Genomic DNA, 16,803 nt, shown 5'->3' with positions numbered 1-16,803 from the left:
AACTATTAATATTTTGTTGATGCAAAAGGTTCCCCAGTCTCCTGCCCCAGTTCAACTTTCTTATTGTCACTATTGGAAATCTCTTCCTGTTAGCTAAGTAACAGCCTGGTTTTCAGTTGACTATTCATAGCAGTAGTTGCATGACTGGTCATCACCAGAACTAAGGGTTCAGAGTTAATCTGCTTATGCTGTTGTATAATCAATTTTGTTTAGAATGGTGGAGTTTGAGATCCTTAGAGGCAGTGAGGATGGTGCACAGAAAGCTTTCTACCTTGGACTTCAGGAGAGCAGATTTGGCCTCATGAGGGATCTGATTGGTACAGTACCATGGGGTAAATAAAGCCCTGGAGGGAAGAGGGGCCCAAGAAAGCTGGCTAATAATCAAGAATCACCTCCTCCAAGCTCAGGAGTGACACATCTCAATAAAGAGGAAGTCAGGCAGGAATGTCGGGAGGCCTGCAAGGATGAACAAGACGCTCCTGGACAAAGTCCAACACAAAAAGGAAGCCTACAGAGGGTGGAAGCAAGGACAGGTAGCCTGGGAGGAATAAAAAGAAATTGTCTGAGCAGCCAGGGATCAGGTTAGGAAAGCTAAAGCCCTGATAGAATTAAATCTGGCCAGGGACATCAAGGGCAACAAGAAAAAACCTTCTATAGGTACGTAGGGGATAAAAGGAAGATAAGGGAAAATGTGGATCTTCTCCGGAAGGAAACGGGAGACCTGATTACCCAGGACATGGAGAAGGCTGAGATACTCAGTGACTTTTTTGCCTCTGTCTTGACCAACAAGAGCTCCAGCCACACTACCCCAGTCACAGAAGATAATGGTGGGGACTGGGGAAATGAAGAACCACCCATCAAACCATCAGGTTTGAGACCATCTAAGGAGCCTGAAGGTGGTGCACAAGTCCGTGAGAGCTGATGAGATGCATCCATGGGTCCTGAGGGAATTGGTGGATGAAGTGGCTAAGCCACTATCCATCATATCTGAGAAGTTGTGCAGTCTGGTTGCTTTGAGTAACCTGCTCTAGTGGAAGGTGTACCTGCATGTGGCAGGGAGCTGGAACTGTGTGAGCTTTAAGGTCCCTTCCAACCCAAACCATTCTGTGATTGTTTCTAATGGCAAAGATTTTTGAGACTTCATCTGACTGCAAATGGCTTCAGTGCTCCACATCTGTGAACAGTTCAGACCCTGCCTTTCAATCCTAATGAAAATTGCTGAAAGACAGTATTTGTGACTGAGAGGAAAAGGATTGTTTCAGGCAAAAACATTAGTTATTCCAGTTTTTAATACTATCTTAACTTGTCATTTTCTTTTAGGGGATGATTATCTGTGAAGCCAAGATCAGCTCCAAGTGTAATGATATTGTATAAGTTGTATTGGACTGTTCTATGGTACTGAATATATCATTAGTAAATTGGCATGTATTAGTTAATGAGCTCATTTTACAGAGCAACTTGGAAGTGAAAGTATCATCCAGAATCCAAGCAGAAAAAGGAACCCTGGGGGGTATATGGAGTACCAATGTTGTGTGTGATTTTTGTCAAAAATCCTCAAACCAAGGAAGTTACTTCCAGAGGAAAAATAACTGATGACTTGATGGTGCAAAATAGCTTTCTGACAGCTATTGCCGTTACTCAGTGTGGTACTTTACCGCATGTAATCAGGACAGCCAGTCAGAGAGTAGGAAGCTGTTCAACATGACTTGGAATAATGGAAGTTGCACCTGGATGGAATTTTGGGGCTGGGAAATCCACTGAAGAAGACAACAGGTTTAAATAAAAATCAGTGGTATTTCATCTTGGAGTAGGTGAGGTCCAAACAGCACTCTCTCCTTGGATCCAAGTCCTATTCTCCAAAAGCCAGACAGAATAAATGTACAGATGCAAAATGCCTCCAAGACAGTAGGTTCTTTATGTTGGTCTGCCACTTGTCTGAACTAGTAGTAATGGGCTCTCGGACCTCTAATTTGTAGAGGACCTTCTTTTTATTTATGGCAAGAGTCAGAGCTCAGCTTCTCTTGACGTGTTCGGAAATGGAAGATCTGAACAACTTTTTTCCAGCCTCCTTCATTACTGAACTGGTTATCTGCAAATTGCTGAGAATGCCATGAAAGGAAGACGTGCTGGATGCGTTTCAGGCTGGTTAGCATTCAGACAGTCCTGAACTCTGAAGTCCTGAAGCCAAGGACAGCTCACATTTCAAAAAACACCCGTCAGGAGTTTTCTCTATGAAGTTTTTGAACTGCAGTTAAATCTTCCCTTTCCGTTTATGCATTATCTGGCCACCTGGGTATTTAATGAATCCTTTTCATGTCTGCACATTTGCTGAAGGAAACCATTATTGAGGAAATCCTTCCAATTTGTGTTTGCATGTCACAGTTTTTATGTTAAAATAAGAATTCAAGTAAACAAACAAGAGGTAAGGTTCTATCATTCTGCTCTCCCTGATGGGCAGGTAAGGGGAAATTGAATTCATTGAGTTTATTTTACAATGGCAGAGCAACAGCTAATTTAAAAGCAGCAAAAGCTGATGAGTGGCAAGTGATGGTGAGGTAGAAAGAAGATCCCATGAGAGCATATTTGAACTCTTTCAGCTTTTTGACATGCATATTCCTCTATCAAAGCCAAACTAAAAATAGAGGACTTTAAAGGAGTTGGGGATCATACCTTCAATTTTAACTATCTCAACAGAAGTGAGTTTCAGTCTATGAAAGCATCAGATCACCTGCTCTTATAGTGGACTTAAAGCCAAAGAGCCTGTTAATAAAACGGCCCTGGGATCTTAAAAGAGATAAATAAGTGGTTTCATGTCCTTAAAATGCAGAGAGCTCAGTACACTCCATGGCTGCAGATGCGCTAGCTGGACATTCAACACAAGGGTGTCAGGTTGTCTTAACCCCTAAAAGCTTAACTTTAAGTCTCTGAGAATCCTGACAGTGCTGTATAAATACGTAACTGACTTGCTATTTGAACACAGAGGGCATAGGGCACCACTTCAGGTACTGTGCGTCATGAGGGCAAGGAAAATCCTTGCATAGCTGTGTTTTGCAGTATCTTTCCCTATGGTTATGCTTTAGTGGTGCTGCATAGAGTGATTCCCTTCATTTTTGTTTGATGAGCGCTTGCTGATTTTTGGAGGTGGAGGACTTTTGGCAGCACCTAAGAAAGCAGAATAAAACGCCTGAATCAGCAGATACTGTTTTGCTCTGATTTTTGCTGTTGGATGTTCATCTTTGGGTTTGCCTGATGCAAGTACCGTCAGCTTCCAAAATATTACTAGAGTTGCCTGAACTGGGAGCTTAGAGCAGAATGAACAATTGCATCAGTTACAGAAAGCAAGAAGGTTTTGTGTTGTGCTCCTGGGGGTCTCTTCTTGCAAATGAGCAGCTTCTGTGCAGTAATCACTGGTTTGATGATTCAGACAACATCCAGAAAAAGCAGCTCTATTGTCATGACTCCCACGTATGCAACTGAAACCTGCCTTTGAGCCAAGATATGTCCAACCTTGGAGTGCTGTTGCTATTAGTGTTCCCATTGCAAGCCTGTTTTTATCACAGGCTATAATTTTGTGGTGACTTGGGTCTCTTTTGAGAATTGCAATTAAGATTTTGTGACAAAGAGGGGATTCCTGCTGTATATAGGATCTGTAAATAACCGATTTCTCTCTTTCTCTCCCTATTTTCAATTTGGATTTGCTGCAGGTGCATCGGGCCACGTCTTGAGGACTGCATCGGCCTGATGGATAGGTACTTGCTGAGTGATCGTTCCCTGTGTGTCTTCCATCTTCCACGTGTGGACAAGGGCGAATGCATGTGCATGTCCTTGTGAATGGCAAATGACATCTTTTGTTCTGTAATTGCCTGCAGGTGTAGAGGTCCCGCTAGTCATGACTGCATTTACTATCCATGGACACGACAGTCCACTTTACCACAACATGCTAGGTAACATCCACCACTTCTCCATTTTTGCACACAGGGTTACCACAGGAATGTTATACTATCCAGTTTGTTCAGAAATACAAATGACAGGGAGAATATAATTCATCCTGAAGTGAGATATGAACATCCAAATTTACTTTTCCTTCTGAAAAGCCTATTCAATATCTTAATTGTTCAGGCTGATTGGAAAATGCCTTTTTTAGGTGAAATCAATAAGGATTTAATTCTGGCATTTTCTGGAGACACACGTGTTTCTTGATGCAGTTTTACTCAAAGTAAACATGGTGAAAACTGGCTAAATTGGAATTCACTGTTTTCCCTTTTTATTCATTTTTTTCTTCAAGGCAGTGCTTAAAAGCAAATGAAGCTTTTCATTCCATACTTCTCTGGGAAAAAGTAAATGTTTCGGCAAAACTTAATTTCCTCCTTAACTCACCCAACACTATTACTTGATTGGGTTGGTTTGGGTTTTTTCTTCCTTCTCTTTAGGAAAAAGAGAAATCCTAACCTTGCTTCGGGTTTATTTTTCAGTAATGATGATGAAAACAAATGAAGGTAGGAAGACTCCCAAAACATTGCAGTTACACTCTGCATTCTTTTTCATGAAAGCCCTTATTGCCATTCAGTTGATGTTCGAATTCAAACTGGTTAGTATGACTTCCAGGCTTTGGGATTATTGGCCTGAGCTAAGACTGGATGAAAAAATAGATCATTTCAATCAACTTCACTTCATTAAGGATTTTACTTTGGCTGTTTTCCTTGTCTTTGAAAGAAAGATTTTAAGATGCTTTTCCTTCTTAGTTGTGTGCCTAATGTGAATATTCCTGTTTCTAACTGCTGACAGAGAACATGTTTAGACTTGAAAACCAATACTTTGTAAATGCTATCAAATGGTATATTTGTATTAATCAGTATAGTAAATCGGTATCAATTCTGTCTTAATTCATGGACCCAATGAAGGAGGTTTTGAATATTTCAGTATGTTGTTTTAATATTTCTGGTCTGGGATATCCAGTTTGAAATACTTCTGTGGATGCACTCTTCCAAACTGAGCCACCCAAAATAAACAGTTGGTTTTAAAGGTCTCCATTTGTGCTTCATTCAAAGCACAGATACAGAACATGTAGTATTCTAAGTTCAAGGGGCTTACTAAACGACAGAGAACAAAGGCCATGCTGAAGTTCTGTTTTATTAACCAATTTAAAAACAAGTTGGATTTTTAATCAGTGTTTGAGGGAATATGAGGGCTTTATACTAGGAAGACGGCTCGCTGGGTGTAGTGTAACTCTCTTACAGCATGCCAGGCTGCTTGCTCTAGCTTCCTCTGTTAGCCCAAAAGCCAGACCTTGTTCATTGAATTCAGTGGTGTAACTCCAAAACTTGCCTTTGCATGAAAAATGTTCAGGTAGGAGTAAAGCCTCTGGAGGTACTGCCGAATACCCTCTGAATTTGATGGAAAGACTCCTGTTAATCACACTGGATGTTAGATTGGGTCACGTATTTAAAAGTGGAATTAAAGGAGTGGGACCTCAAACATGATGGCACAACATAAAATGTTGTCTAGTGGGGTGCCAGGTTTAAGCCACATGTCAGCAGGCAATGCCTATTTGGTATTTTATGTTGTGTAAATAGTGGGGTTTGTCTCCTTGAATTCACTGTCAAGGTTCTAAAGCAAATTATTAAGGGGGATGGAAATTAAAGCCATTCTTTTACTCTGCTCAAGTGAAAGATATCCAGCTCCACGCAGTCAGAGGGGAAGAGCCTCACGTGCTTCCTTTACATGTGATGGATTTTATTTTGTTTTGTTCCTGAATTTATTTTAGGAGAATTACTGCAGTATGTTTAAGTATCAGTGTATGTGTATTCCATCATTTTTAAGCCAAGGAAGGAAATTTCATGCCTTTATTAGATTAGTGAAATTGTGCTTTTAAATTCTTTTTTTGTGTGTCTGGAAATGCTTCATTTTGTTTGGGCTAAAAATGGCGAAAACTGCACTGGCAAAGTGATGCTTTTGTTATGTTAGGGGTGTAAATAAAAAATGGATGTGTTTCACTTGAGATAGAACCTTTTCCATGTCCCTTTAACAACTGTGCGCCCTCCCTAGACTTACAGACCTTTAAGCAATTAACAGTCAGGTTTACCTTTATCCCTTGACTTGAATTTCTTCCGCTGATGTGAACTAGCAGTGGGTTGAAGGGCAGAGTTTTCTGCTGTTTAGGCAGCTGGAAGTGAGAGCAGGGCTCTAACCGGAAACAATGAGATATTTCTCATCTTCACTTATTTCCATTTTCATACCAGTGGGGCTTTTCTTTCCAGTTTTGCAGTTTGCAAATTGGTTTTGCCATGGTCCATTGACTTGAGGGTTTTTGTAAGAGTCTGGTAGAATAGCAAAGGGATTCTTACTGTCGTGTTTAATAAAGATGAATCAGATGTGCATCACATGGCTTGTTTTCCAGGTGACCGGAGAAACTCCAGCTTTTCTGCTTATGTTTGGTCCCTTATATTTTGTAGGGAAAAAAATCCTCACTTCTGGATTGTATATCTTTCTGCATAGGTATTTTGGGTTTTAAAAGCCTGTAGCTTCAGTAGAGTTCCATCCAAACGGATGGAGGAAACCCTTTTCTTATTTCCAGCCCAGTGCCATGAATAAAGGCTATTTTATCCCTTTTCCTCTAGACTACTTGATAGTAGACTTCATCAAGTGACTGTTAGGTTACTTCCTGGATCTCATGTGCCTCTTTTGTTTCCGTGTGAGGACCCATGTTTATTTTCGATGTGTTGAGCTTCTGTTCACAAAGGCTTTCACTGTATTCCTAACTGCCAGGAAAAGTTCAAACTGTAAAGATGTAGAAGTCACAGGAGAAATGAGTGCCTCTTCTGCTGCTGGTTAGTTGCAAATTCTGCTTATTGTTATTGTAGCTTTTGATTTACTGTGGTTGAAATGATATGGCAGGAAGAGCCTTTCCTCACATTTGTGACATCGTCTGTATTTGTACCATGTTTAATGCATATCGCTGCTATCACAGTGTTGTCTGGTTGTAATTCATTTGAATCACGGAGCCAGTTTGCTGAGCAGGTTTTCTGGCTGACCTCTTCAGGCTGCTCAGATGATACAGAGGCCAGAAGGAATGGGACAGGCCTTGCCAGCAGAGAATGCCCTATGTGAGGTGGCATGTAACTGATGTTTCTGCTTCTTGTCCTTTCTGTCTCCTTCCTTCCCTGCTGTGCTGAGAATCTCAGCTCAGGGAGCAGAGAGGAGACAAGAGCCTTGTGTTGCAGCTTTTCTAGCTGCTCATAGCATTTCCTGTTGTTCTCTGCCTTTTGGGGGTCAGAGGAATAGGTACTAGATTGTTACTTTAAGACGTCACTTTGGGTTCCTCTTTATCGAAATTTCCTAGAAATCACTAAAGCAAAGATGGAAAGCAGATGGTGGCTTGAATTTCCCAGGGTGCCCAAAGGAATTAGTTGTCCTCCTTTCCCATCCCTTACTAGAATGACACTCCTTGTTCTGGCAGTTGTAGATGGTGGCTTCTTCAAGTGGAATAGCATACCTACTAGCTCTGGAGCAGAGGGCAAAGAGAGGGCTGCTTCAAGGGTTTGGATAAGCATTGCCTGAAAGGGAGGTTGCAAAACAGTAAAAGTAATACTCTGCTGTTCATTAAGAAAATGAGTCTGGGCAGTCATGGAAGGCTGGCTCTTCCACACTCCACTGCTTCCAAGTGCACCAGAAAAGTTTGGCTAACTCTGTTCTTGAAGCAAGGCTGTAGACAAAGTTTTTACTTCAAATACAGTTTTTAGATGAGTTCATCCTTCCTGTGATTCATTCAGGTTAATACTAAGAGAGAAGAGATCATCAAAGGAGGAGTGAAGGTTCCGTTTTCCAGTGCGTAAGAGATTGCAGATCTGACAATGTGATCAGAAGCATGTGGTGGATATGACAGGAAAGAACTAGCACCTTGATGTTATTAGTCTGAGTAAGCCAATGTTTCTCTCTTTATGCCCTAAGAAAATGTCATTCACATTTCCCTTTTAACTAACAGAAACTAATTAGCCAGGACCACCATTGTCAAGTGGTTACATAAAATGACGTGTAGATGTTAACTCAAATTACAATCCTGATGTGAGCTTTATATCAACAAAGGACATCCTCTTAACACATCATCACTTCCTAAACAAAGAAAAAAGCAGTCTTTATGTACTGCGTGTGTGTACAAGAGCCAATTAACAGTAAACCCTATGTAATGCAGGCAAATTCTTTCATAGCTGTTTTGTACCCTTGCACAGTATGACTTCAATAGAATTTCACAGCAGCTCTGAGTAGATGATGGGGCAGGGAATCCACCTCTAATAAACTGCTTATGTTCATTGCTTTTATGGCACTCTGTTCCATTGCTTGGAGGAAAGCGTTCCATATGCTCTGTATTTTTATAGGTACAATTATGGTCATTTTGGAGGGGAAGAGGAAGAGAATCTCTAAAGTAAGAGCTAAAATAGGATCTAAGTATAAACTAAGCTACGTTACTTGATTGGTAAAAGATGCTACTCTTTAGAGACACTTAATATGGAGCTTTCTGATGCTGTATTAGAATTGAGCAGTGGAAGAAACAGATTTATTTTTATTAAGAAGTAAGACTAGAAAAACAGGCTGTTTCTGATCCTGCCTCTGTGGCTTGGATAGAGCTTACCCTTCATCTGTTTAGGACATGCCGATAGAAAAATTCCTGTTCTATGCAAGAACTTGCTGCTTCTGAACTGGTTCTCAAACAGACCTTTGCTGTGGGCACTTCTGTTGTCACAGCATTTCACTGCCTGGAGCTTTAGGAGGAATATGCTTTGAGTACCCCTGTGACATGAATGGAAGTAACTGCAGTGATTTCTTGGTCTCTCCCACTTTTCACAACTCCCTCTTAGTGAAACTGGTTTCCTTAGGAAAGGGGCTAGGTAAGGTTTTCCTTCTTTTCTGCCACAGATAAAAAAACTCTCATTGTATTAAAACTTCTGTTCAGAAAGATTTGTGTGGGATCTCTGAAGGTTTCCACTTCATTTGCTTTACTCAACAGGGCTGGCTGGTGTGGTCTCATAGTATGGGAGGACTTGGTAAATTCTGCTGGTACAAAGAGAAATAAACTCTTAAGGCTGGAAGAGTGAAAAAATTAGAAGCAGTTGTCATGCAAGAGCTTTTTAAAATCTGGTTTGTGGCTTCAGTAGTTGGAGGATCTTGTTGAGTGTGCAAAGGAGAGAATAAGGCCAGAAATCTGTTTTTTCTAGTAGTTTGTTACACAAGGAGTGAAATACGAGCAAAACACTCCTGCAGTATGTTGAGATTGTTGATGCTTATAGACCAGTTTCTCAGCAGAGTTTGATGGGTTTAGTTAAGACTCATGATCGTGCAGTGGTGCTTATGAAACAGAGAAATGCATGTCTTCTTGTGGATATAGGTGTGGCAGTCATTACTGTCTCATTTGGTATGTCCCAACCCTGTGCCTTCTTCAGCCACTGAGCTCTCAATAGACATTAGCACCCAGTCTCACAAAGCAAGCGAGCAGGTTTATCGCAGAACAGGTGCAGGCACTTCCTGCCTTTGGTTGGCTTATCATGAATTTCGTAGTATCTCTGTCATCCAGAACTTCATGCCAAGTGTTGATGAAGTCCTTCCCCTCTGTGGCTTCAGTGTAAGGTCCAACATGATGAACTGTATGCATAGGTTCAGACCCACTTGAACAGCAAGCTTCTCAGTGTTATGAAGCATGTCATGGAAAATATACAGCATGTACTAAACACCATATTTACCAAGCACTGGAGCTGCAAAATAGATTTTCAGATACATTTAGAATAAGAAGATTATTTGTTCAGAAAACTAAATTATTTGTGCTGTAACAATGAGCAGAAAAAATAAGTGATTAAGCCAGACACGGTAGGTCACTGCTGAAGGACAAGAAGCATTAGGAAATGCAGTTTGAAAATGGACTGTTAGAATGGAAAGCAACACAGAACCCTATTGCAGAGGCCCCTGCTTTTATTCCTGATCGGGCTTTATAAGCTTTGTGTTATGTGTCTGTGCTGGTTTGGCTACGCAAGTGGTATATCATGCAGAAATAAAATGAAGAAGTGACCTTATTATAGACCAACAGTATATATCTCATCACTCTCCAATAGGTTTCTTTTATGGCTTGAAATGAGGATTTACTTTAGATTTAATATTGTTATAAATTATCTGTTATTAAAAATACATTAGCAGAGCTTTAGAAATACATAAGAGGTAGTGTTGTTTAAACCTCAGTGAATGATTCCTTAATAATTCATTAATATTTAACATACAGTAAATCAGAACTAAAGCTTGCAGCCTTACTTCAGTCTACCTGTGTAATGCAGGATTTGTCACTCTTGTATGTATACAGTGGACGTGACAAATGTATTTGAGTTGAGGCAAGACTTAATTCTGTGTTCCGGCTTACCCACCGTGACATGTCAGATAATAAAGGAGCTGTAATTCTTGCATAAAATGGGAAGCTCTTGGTTGGCATGTTTAGAACAGTAGACAGGTAGTGATGTGCTTGTGTTGCATGTATAGAGTCAAACCTGCTTAATTAGATCTCTTCAGATCAAAGTTAGTATGTCAAGCCATGCAATCGACCACATTTGGGTTGGGATAGGTTTCTTGTTTTCTGGTATCTATGAAGTGCTCTTGCCGGAATATTCTCTCATGCATACTTTTCCATTGCCTATTTAACACCAGTTAAATATTTGGCGGAATGACTTGATGCTGATGAGAATTTGTACTTGAACTCTGCAATTGCCATTACCTTTTTTGTTTTGCACACAAAAGCGTAGGTTCTACTTATCAGTTAATTTGCAACAGTTTTACCAGCATTAGATCAAAAAGAGCAGATAACTTCTTAATGCTGATAATACAGTTCACAAGGGGTCTTTTCATTTGTTTTTTTTGCAGCAATTGAAATACCAGCTTTGAATTTGGTAACACAGGGTCCAGTTTTACCAGTGTGTAGCCTGCAAGCGCAAGGGTAAACTTATAAAACAAGCTGTAGGTTTGAAGGAATTAACAAGCTTCTGTCCATTGGTGCCACACGTGGGAAGTTGTACTGCAGCAGTTACCAAAAGTGGAAGCATTGCCACTAATAGCAGAAACCATGCAGGAATACAGTATTAGTAAATTGAGCCATCAGACCAAATTACTTTATCTTACTATAATTTTTTCCTGTCATGCTGTAAAGTGAAGTAACAGAGTGGGAAAATGTCATGTAAATTTTCTGTGCCTTTGGGCTTTTTGTATGAAGGCTTTCAAATAACTACATTCAAATTGTAGTGGGAAAGAGGGCCTAATACTAAACTCATTTCTCATTCCGTGCCCTCTCTCCATTAGTTCAGCTTACTTTCCATCTCTTTTCTGTAAAATAGAGATATTTTGCCTCTTCTCTACCTTGTTGTAATGGTAGTGGATAGAGGTGGACAAGAATGTAGACCCTGTATCTTCAGAAAGACTGTTTCCTTAGGACCGTATGTTAAACACGCTTTAGGAAAGAGCCACCAGCAATAATTAAAGCTTTGCACATTGTGCCTTGTAGTGAAGAAGTTTGAGACCTCAGACAGCTAAAGCTTATTTTGGCTGAAGATTGAAGTGTAGAGCCTAACTGTCATCTAAAAGTAGATAGATAAGGAACAAAAATTTGCTTAAAGATGGTACTGGTCTAGCAGACTGAACAGGAGCTGTGAACTAATGAAACGGGTCAAATCTGAGGGAAGACACATGCAAAGCCACAAAATGCCAGTGCATTATCTAATGAGGATTATTAATGCCTGGAATGATTTTTCCTGCTAATGTTCCTTTCTCCAGCACTAGACTTGTAAAATCAAGCCTGGAACTTTCTCTTGTAAGCATGATGGATCTGAGCCAAGCCGTGGGCTGTGTTGTAGGGATACTCAGGCCAGAGGATTTCGCTGGTTCCTTGAGTGGTTGTTTACAGTGTGTGACATAGCACTTTCATGTCCGAGATGATAGTTTCCACCTACAATCAGCTCTTGGCTCATGCTGTAAGATTAGGACCTAGAGTTCCTCATTTGAATTTTGATTCCTAGTACCGAGTTGGACACAGACAAGCAAATCTAGCTGCTGAATACTGGGCTTTAGTTTCTGTCAGCTATGGTGAGGCACAGTGAGAGTTCCACATGACTTTCCTCAAGGCTTCTGTTATGCTGGCTTATCCTTGTTGGTTAGCAGTTAGAATTCTAAGTTTTCAGACTGTCCTTTGCTACCAGAGAGGAGAAACTCTTTCAGATCTTACCTGTTTGACTGAACTGTCTTGCATTTGTGCCTGTATTCACTTGAATGAGATTTCTTTTGAATAAATAGAGTAGCATTTTTTGTGTGTCAGTGGTTCATCATTTTTGTTTGATGTCCTACAGCTGAAGGCAAATTGTTCCCATTACTGTATTTCTTCACTAATGATGTAAATTTGGAGGTCAAATTTGTCTATCTCTATAGGGTTCTCTAAGCCTTAGATACTAGTGAAGTACTGAAGTATCTTGTAGTGTTCTGCAGTGCAGATTCTTCTTTTTCTTGTCTTTTCTTTTTCTCCCTCTTATTGTTCCTCCCTTCCTTTCCTGGAAGATGCTTTGGTGGAACCACGTCTTTGGTCCTGTGAAGTTTTAGAAGGTGTGGTATCTAGATACTGGTTTTATTTGTGTGTTACCTTTGAAAGTGAAGTTTTCTGTAGTGATGACAGCACTTTTGTCAAAAAACTTCATGTTTTTTTCAGTTTGTTGTAAAGGTTTGATGACAACATCTTTCCACAGTGGTGAACAAGCTCTTTTGCAGACATACTGGCTGTTTAATCAAGAGAAGATAATGCAAGTAATTTCTGTAGTTATCTGAGGTTGAGCAGGTGCTCAAACAGGCAAGGAAAGAATGGGGGTAATGTGAAAACTGGGTGCTGGCTAGTTCTGATTAGCTTTTCATTGGCAGAGAGTTATGAGGAGCTTACTGTGTATTTGTCTGTTCTGGTACATCTCTTGACAGTTTGCAGCAGCTTATCCTGAAGAGCTGGGATGTTTATGCAGAAATTTGAGAACAGATTCACCCTTATCATCAGGACAAAGGCCAGCCTTTGGTTAAACATGATCCAGACATGATATAATTCCTCATTTGTAAATTAGATGAAGTTTTTGTGGTAGTAGTGGCAAGAAAATTGTCTGAAATGCAAATGACTAAGAAGTGTGAACCATTTCTTCAGGTGATTTGTCTTAAACTCCCAGTATGTCTGTCCACTAAAAACACAGGCCACCAAAGGAATGCACCAAGGTGTTACTCGCCTCTTAAAATGCTTGCTTGGCTTTTCATTGCATGTTTGTGATTTTACTCGCTGTTCGACTTAACTCACAGCTGTCTACTTGTAGTAAACCTAATGATGTTTAGATATGTTACTGAGATTAAGTAACACAGGTAATTCTTAGGAGGCACAGAGTCTGAGAAGCAGCACTGGTGTAAAGAAGAAGTTACAGTGGAAAATTAGAAGCAAACAAAAGGATAGAGAATGTGGTTTTAATTAGTTGTTGCCGTTTGTTTTGCTCCAGATAAACAAACCTGGTTAGAACCTGGAGGCTTGATGTCCCTGTTGCTGAGTATAGTTGTAGAGGTCATGCTGAAGAGGAGATGAGACATTGCAATCCCTACTCTTGGCAATATAGCATGTTAATCTGAAAATCAATCTGAAAATCAATCCTGGGAGCATGGACCATGATATAGAATCCTGCAGGCTGGTTGGTGAGAAGCAAATAGACAACAATGCCCTGGTAGACTGGAGGGAAGAGGACTAATTCTAGTTGGGCATTTCACCAGTGTGGCAGTGGTCAAACTGGTCTCTTCTAAATTCCCAGCAGGCTTGAATCAGCCCATAGTGTATTTTTCAGTTTATTTCAATGGTTTGCATCAGTGGGCATTACTTTATTTGACTGAATAGCCTTCCTGAAGGAAAATATCTGTATTTGAGGTATTACAGCTTTCCTTGCCCAGAATGGTCTGATGCAGGGAAAGAAAAAACAAGTAGAAAGTATTCCTGCATTAAAAATGGGCCACTGGTTGTTAATATGCATAGTCACAATCACAGTGAGGGTAATAGACAAAGAACAGATTGAAGGGATAGTGATCTAGCTTTATAATAGTCCCCTCTCCTGTAGATACGTCTTTCCCTCCTTTGTGGCAGCAATATCCTCTGCATGTAAATGACATGGATGCAGTTCAGTGCTGTCTTCACTGCAGCTTTGCATGAGCACTCTTTGCTTTGATTTCCTGGATCGACCAGTGGCTCAGGCTCCAAATTCCAAACTTTGGGATGTTTGAGTCACCTTTTTATCAAGGGATTTTTTAAAATAAGGAAGCTCTTCCCGTTTTCAGGAAAATTCTAGTGAGGAAAAGGCAATTACTAAGACAGCGAGCCAAAATTATAGCAGTAGCAGTATGTTTGTGTGTATTCTTTCTAGCTAGTTTCATAAACTTTTTCATGCTCCCTTCTGATAGAGGTGGGAAAAAAAAGATGTCTGAGCCTTCTCTCTTCTGTTTTTCTTGAGCCTTAATGAGCTTCAGAAGCTGTGAAACATAAAGGCACAAGAAGTGAGCAGGACCCACTGTCTGCCAGAGAGGTTGGTGCTTAGGTCTGGAGGTTTGGTGGGGTGGAGAGAAGGTAGGGGGTTGTGGCTGAAAGACGAAGAAGAGGTTTTAAAGCTGGATCATGATTTCCCCAGATTCTCAGCATGCTCTGTTCTGGGAGTTGAGCAGCTATTGGGAGAGGAGGATATAAGATGCATAGAAAAGGCGGTATCTGCAATAAATTCTGGGATGTTCTTTCATACTGAAATTTGGGAGAAGGAAGAGCTGTTTTACTAAATTATCATTTGCCTTTATGTGGGCCATACTGTACTGCAAAATAATCATCATGAAACAGCTGTTACAGAGTCTAGGTTACTCTGAGCAGTATCCTCACCATGGACACAAGCTGTTTTTCTAATCAAGTCACATCTGTGACTATCAAGATGATAGGAGGTTGCTGTGTACATAGACACAAAAAAAAATCCTCAGCAGAGCTGAGAGTAGAAAATGAGGATAATATTCACAAATACTGGTTTGCCTTAGCTCACTTTCAGCCACTGAAGCAAAATAGATTCCTTTGGGTGGCTGTGGGTACAGAGGAGAGGAGTAAAGGTGAGTGGGTTCAGGACTTAAAAGTTGAACTTTTTTTTCCTGAATGGCCTCTGGGGAAATGCTGGCAGTGGGATGATGATTAGAACAAAGAGGAGTTGCAAGATACACCAGAGTTTCTCTCTGTTCCACTTGGTAACATTAGAACTACTGGGAGATAAGCTAGGGACACAGAAGAATTTTGGGGCATGTTATTGTAGAGGAGATGATCTTGTATAAGCCTTGTGTCAGAAGGAAGGCCTCAGTTTCATGTGATTTTTTTCCCCATAATCAAATGGAATTTTATAATGATAGATATAATGTGTGTATAGACATTTAGACAGAATTCTATCCTTGTAATAGACTAGTGATAAATCTGAAAGCGGTATCAGGCACACTCAGAAAGAAATTCCTTCTACCCCACTATTTACCTACCATTGCTTTTCTTTGATATTTATGAGCACTGACTGCATTTATTCCCAACTGTGCTCCACAAAGATAAATTCTGCATATTTAGAACTCAAATGAGGAGTAGCTAAAATATATGTTGAAGTTAACAGCATCATGGCCATTACTAGTATTCCAATAAATGTCTCAAATGCTATATTTATATATACATTTATACCAGTGCAGAACAAAGTGTTACTATTTGGATTTAGGCTTTAAAGGAAAAAATGTTAATCGGATGTGTGTATATATCAATGTTTGTAATACATGCAGGATATATGGGGGCATATTTCCAACCACATTCTACAGAAATCCTCCATGCATTCTAACTTTAGTCTCAAACATAGGTCCAAAAGATGGCTTCAATACCACCACTTGTTAAAAAAAAAAGCCCAGCTGAAACCCATGTAAGCTCTACATTTACCACAAAAGAAATGATTGTATATGACCAGAAAGTTGAAGATTGGCAACGCAGTGTGGCAGTTCTGTTCTCATCAGTTTATCATGTCCCATCTTTGTTTTGATGATGTTTCTGAGGTTGTTTTTCTTCCTGCCAATGTCCAGTGCTGAACCTTAGCGTGACTGCTCACTCATTTGAAAAGGCTTGCTCTCCTTGGTGAGGTGGCTCATGGGAGTCTAGATGCAGAGTTGGTCCAGAAGTGGTCCAACAGAAATTAGGGATCTTTTTAATGTACGGAATCTGTTCTCACAAAGGAGAAGCATAAAGTCATAAGACATCAAAAGGAGGAAATCCAGGACAGAATCTCAGAGTTGGTCACCAAATGAAGGGTCCCTAATGTGAAATACTCCTGGAGCTCCTGGGTATTTGGTATGTTAAACTGCTCAATTTCAGCAAATGCTTAAGTGAAACTCAGATGAATGACAAGCACTTTTCCACCACTGCAATTTGGAAAGTGTTTGTTAAAAATAGCAGAAGGAAGAGCACAGTTATTCTAACAGGTTTCCTCCTGTTGTTTAAAATACTCTCAAACATCCCTTCCTGTTCTCTGTTCTTTGTATTTTGAGTTACTAAACTGAAGTGAATTTCCCTCCATGTCTTGTACCAAATATTGGGTACCAGGTATTTTAGAGAACAAAGTCATGACTGTCTAATTCATCATGAATGTGTGTCCTCAGAGATCTGATTGTTTTTTCCAAACATACCCCTATCTGCATAATTGTTAGTTAACTGTAAAGAAAAACCATCATGCGTTAGACTGACTCAAG

General features: G+C 40.2%; 1 protein-coding gene across 7 annotated transcripts in view; it reads left to right on the top strand.

The window, feature by feature from the left end:
- The window catches only part of ERBB4 (erb-b2 receptor tyrosine kinase 4), a 605,788-nt gene that overhangs the window by 460,666 nt on the left and 128,319 nt on the right, over nt 1–16,803 (top strand). For 2 of the 7 annotated variants that reach the window (XM_061459538.1, XM_061459553.1), the window contains exons 16-17: nt 3,705–3,749; nt 3,870–3,944. The exons of 1 other annotated variant lie outside the window; for it this stretch is intronic. In XM_061459538.1, coding sequence (XP_061315522.1) covers nt 3,705–3,749; nt 3,870–3,944 — 120 coding nt within the window. The remainder of the gene's footprint in view (nt 1–3,704; nt 3,750–3,869; nt 3,945–16,803) is intronic. 4 more of the 7 variants (XM_061459561.1, XM_061459577.1, XM_061459545.1 and 1 more) reach the window with 2 other exon arrangements.

The sequence above is a fragment of the Pezoporus flaviventris genome, unplaced genomic scaffold, assembly GCF_033815535.1.
Source record: "Pezoporus flaviventris isolate CSIRO_AGI_PZ_B2104156 unplaced genomic scaffold, CSIRO_AGI_Pfla_v1 ptg000001l, whole genome shotgun sequence".
Taxonomy (NCBI): domain Eukaryota; kingdom Metazoa; phylum Chordata; class Aves; order Psittaciformes; family Psittacidae; genus Pezoporus; species Pezoporus flaviventris.
This window is presented reverse-complemented; position numbering and strand designations above follow the sequence as displayed.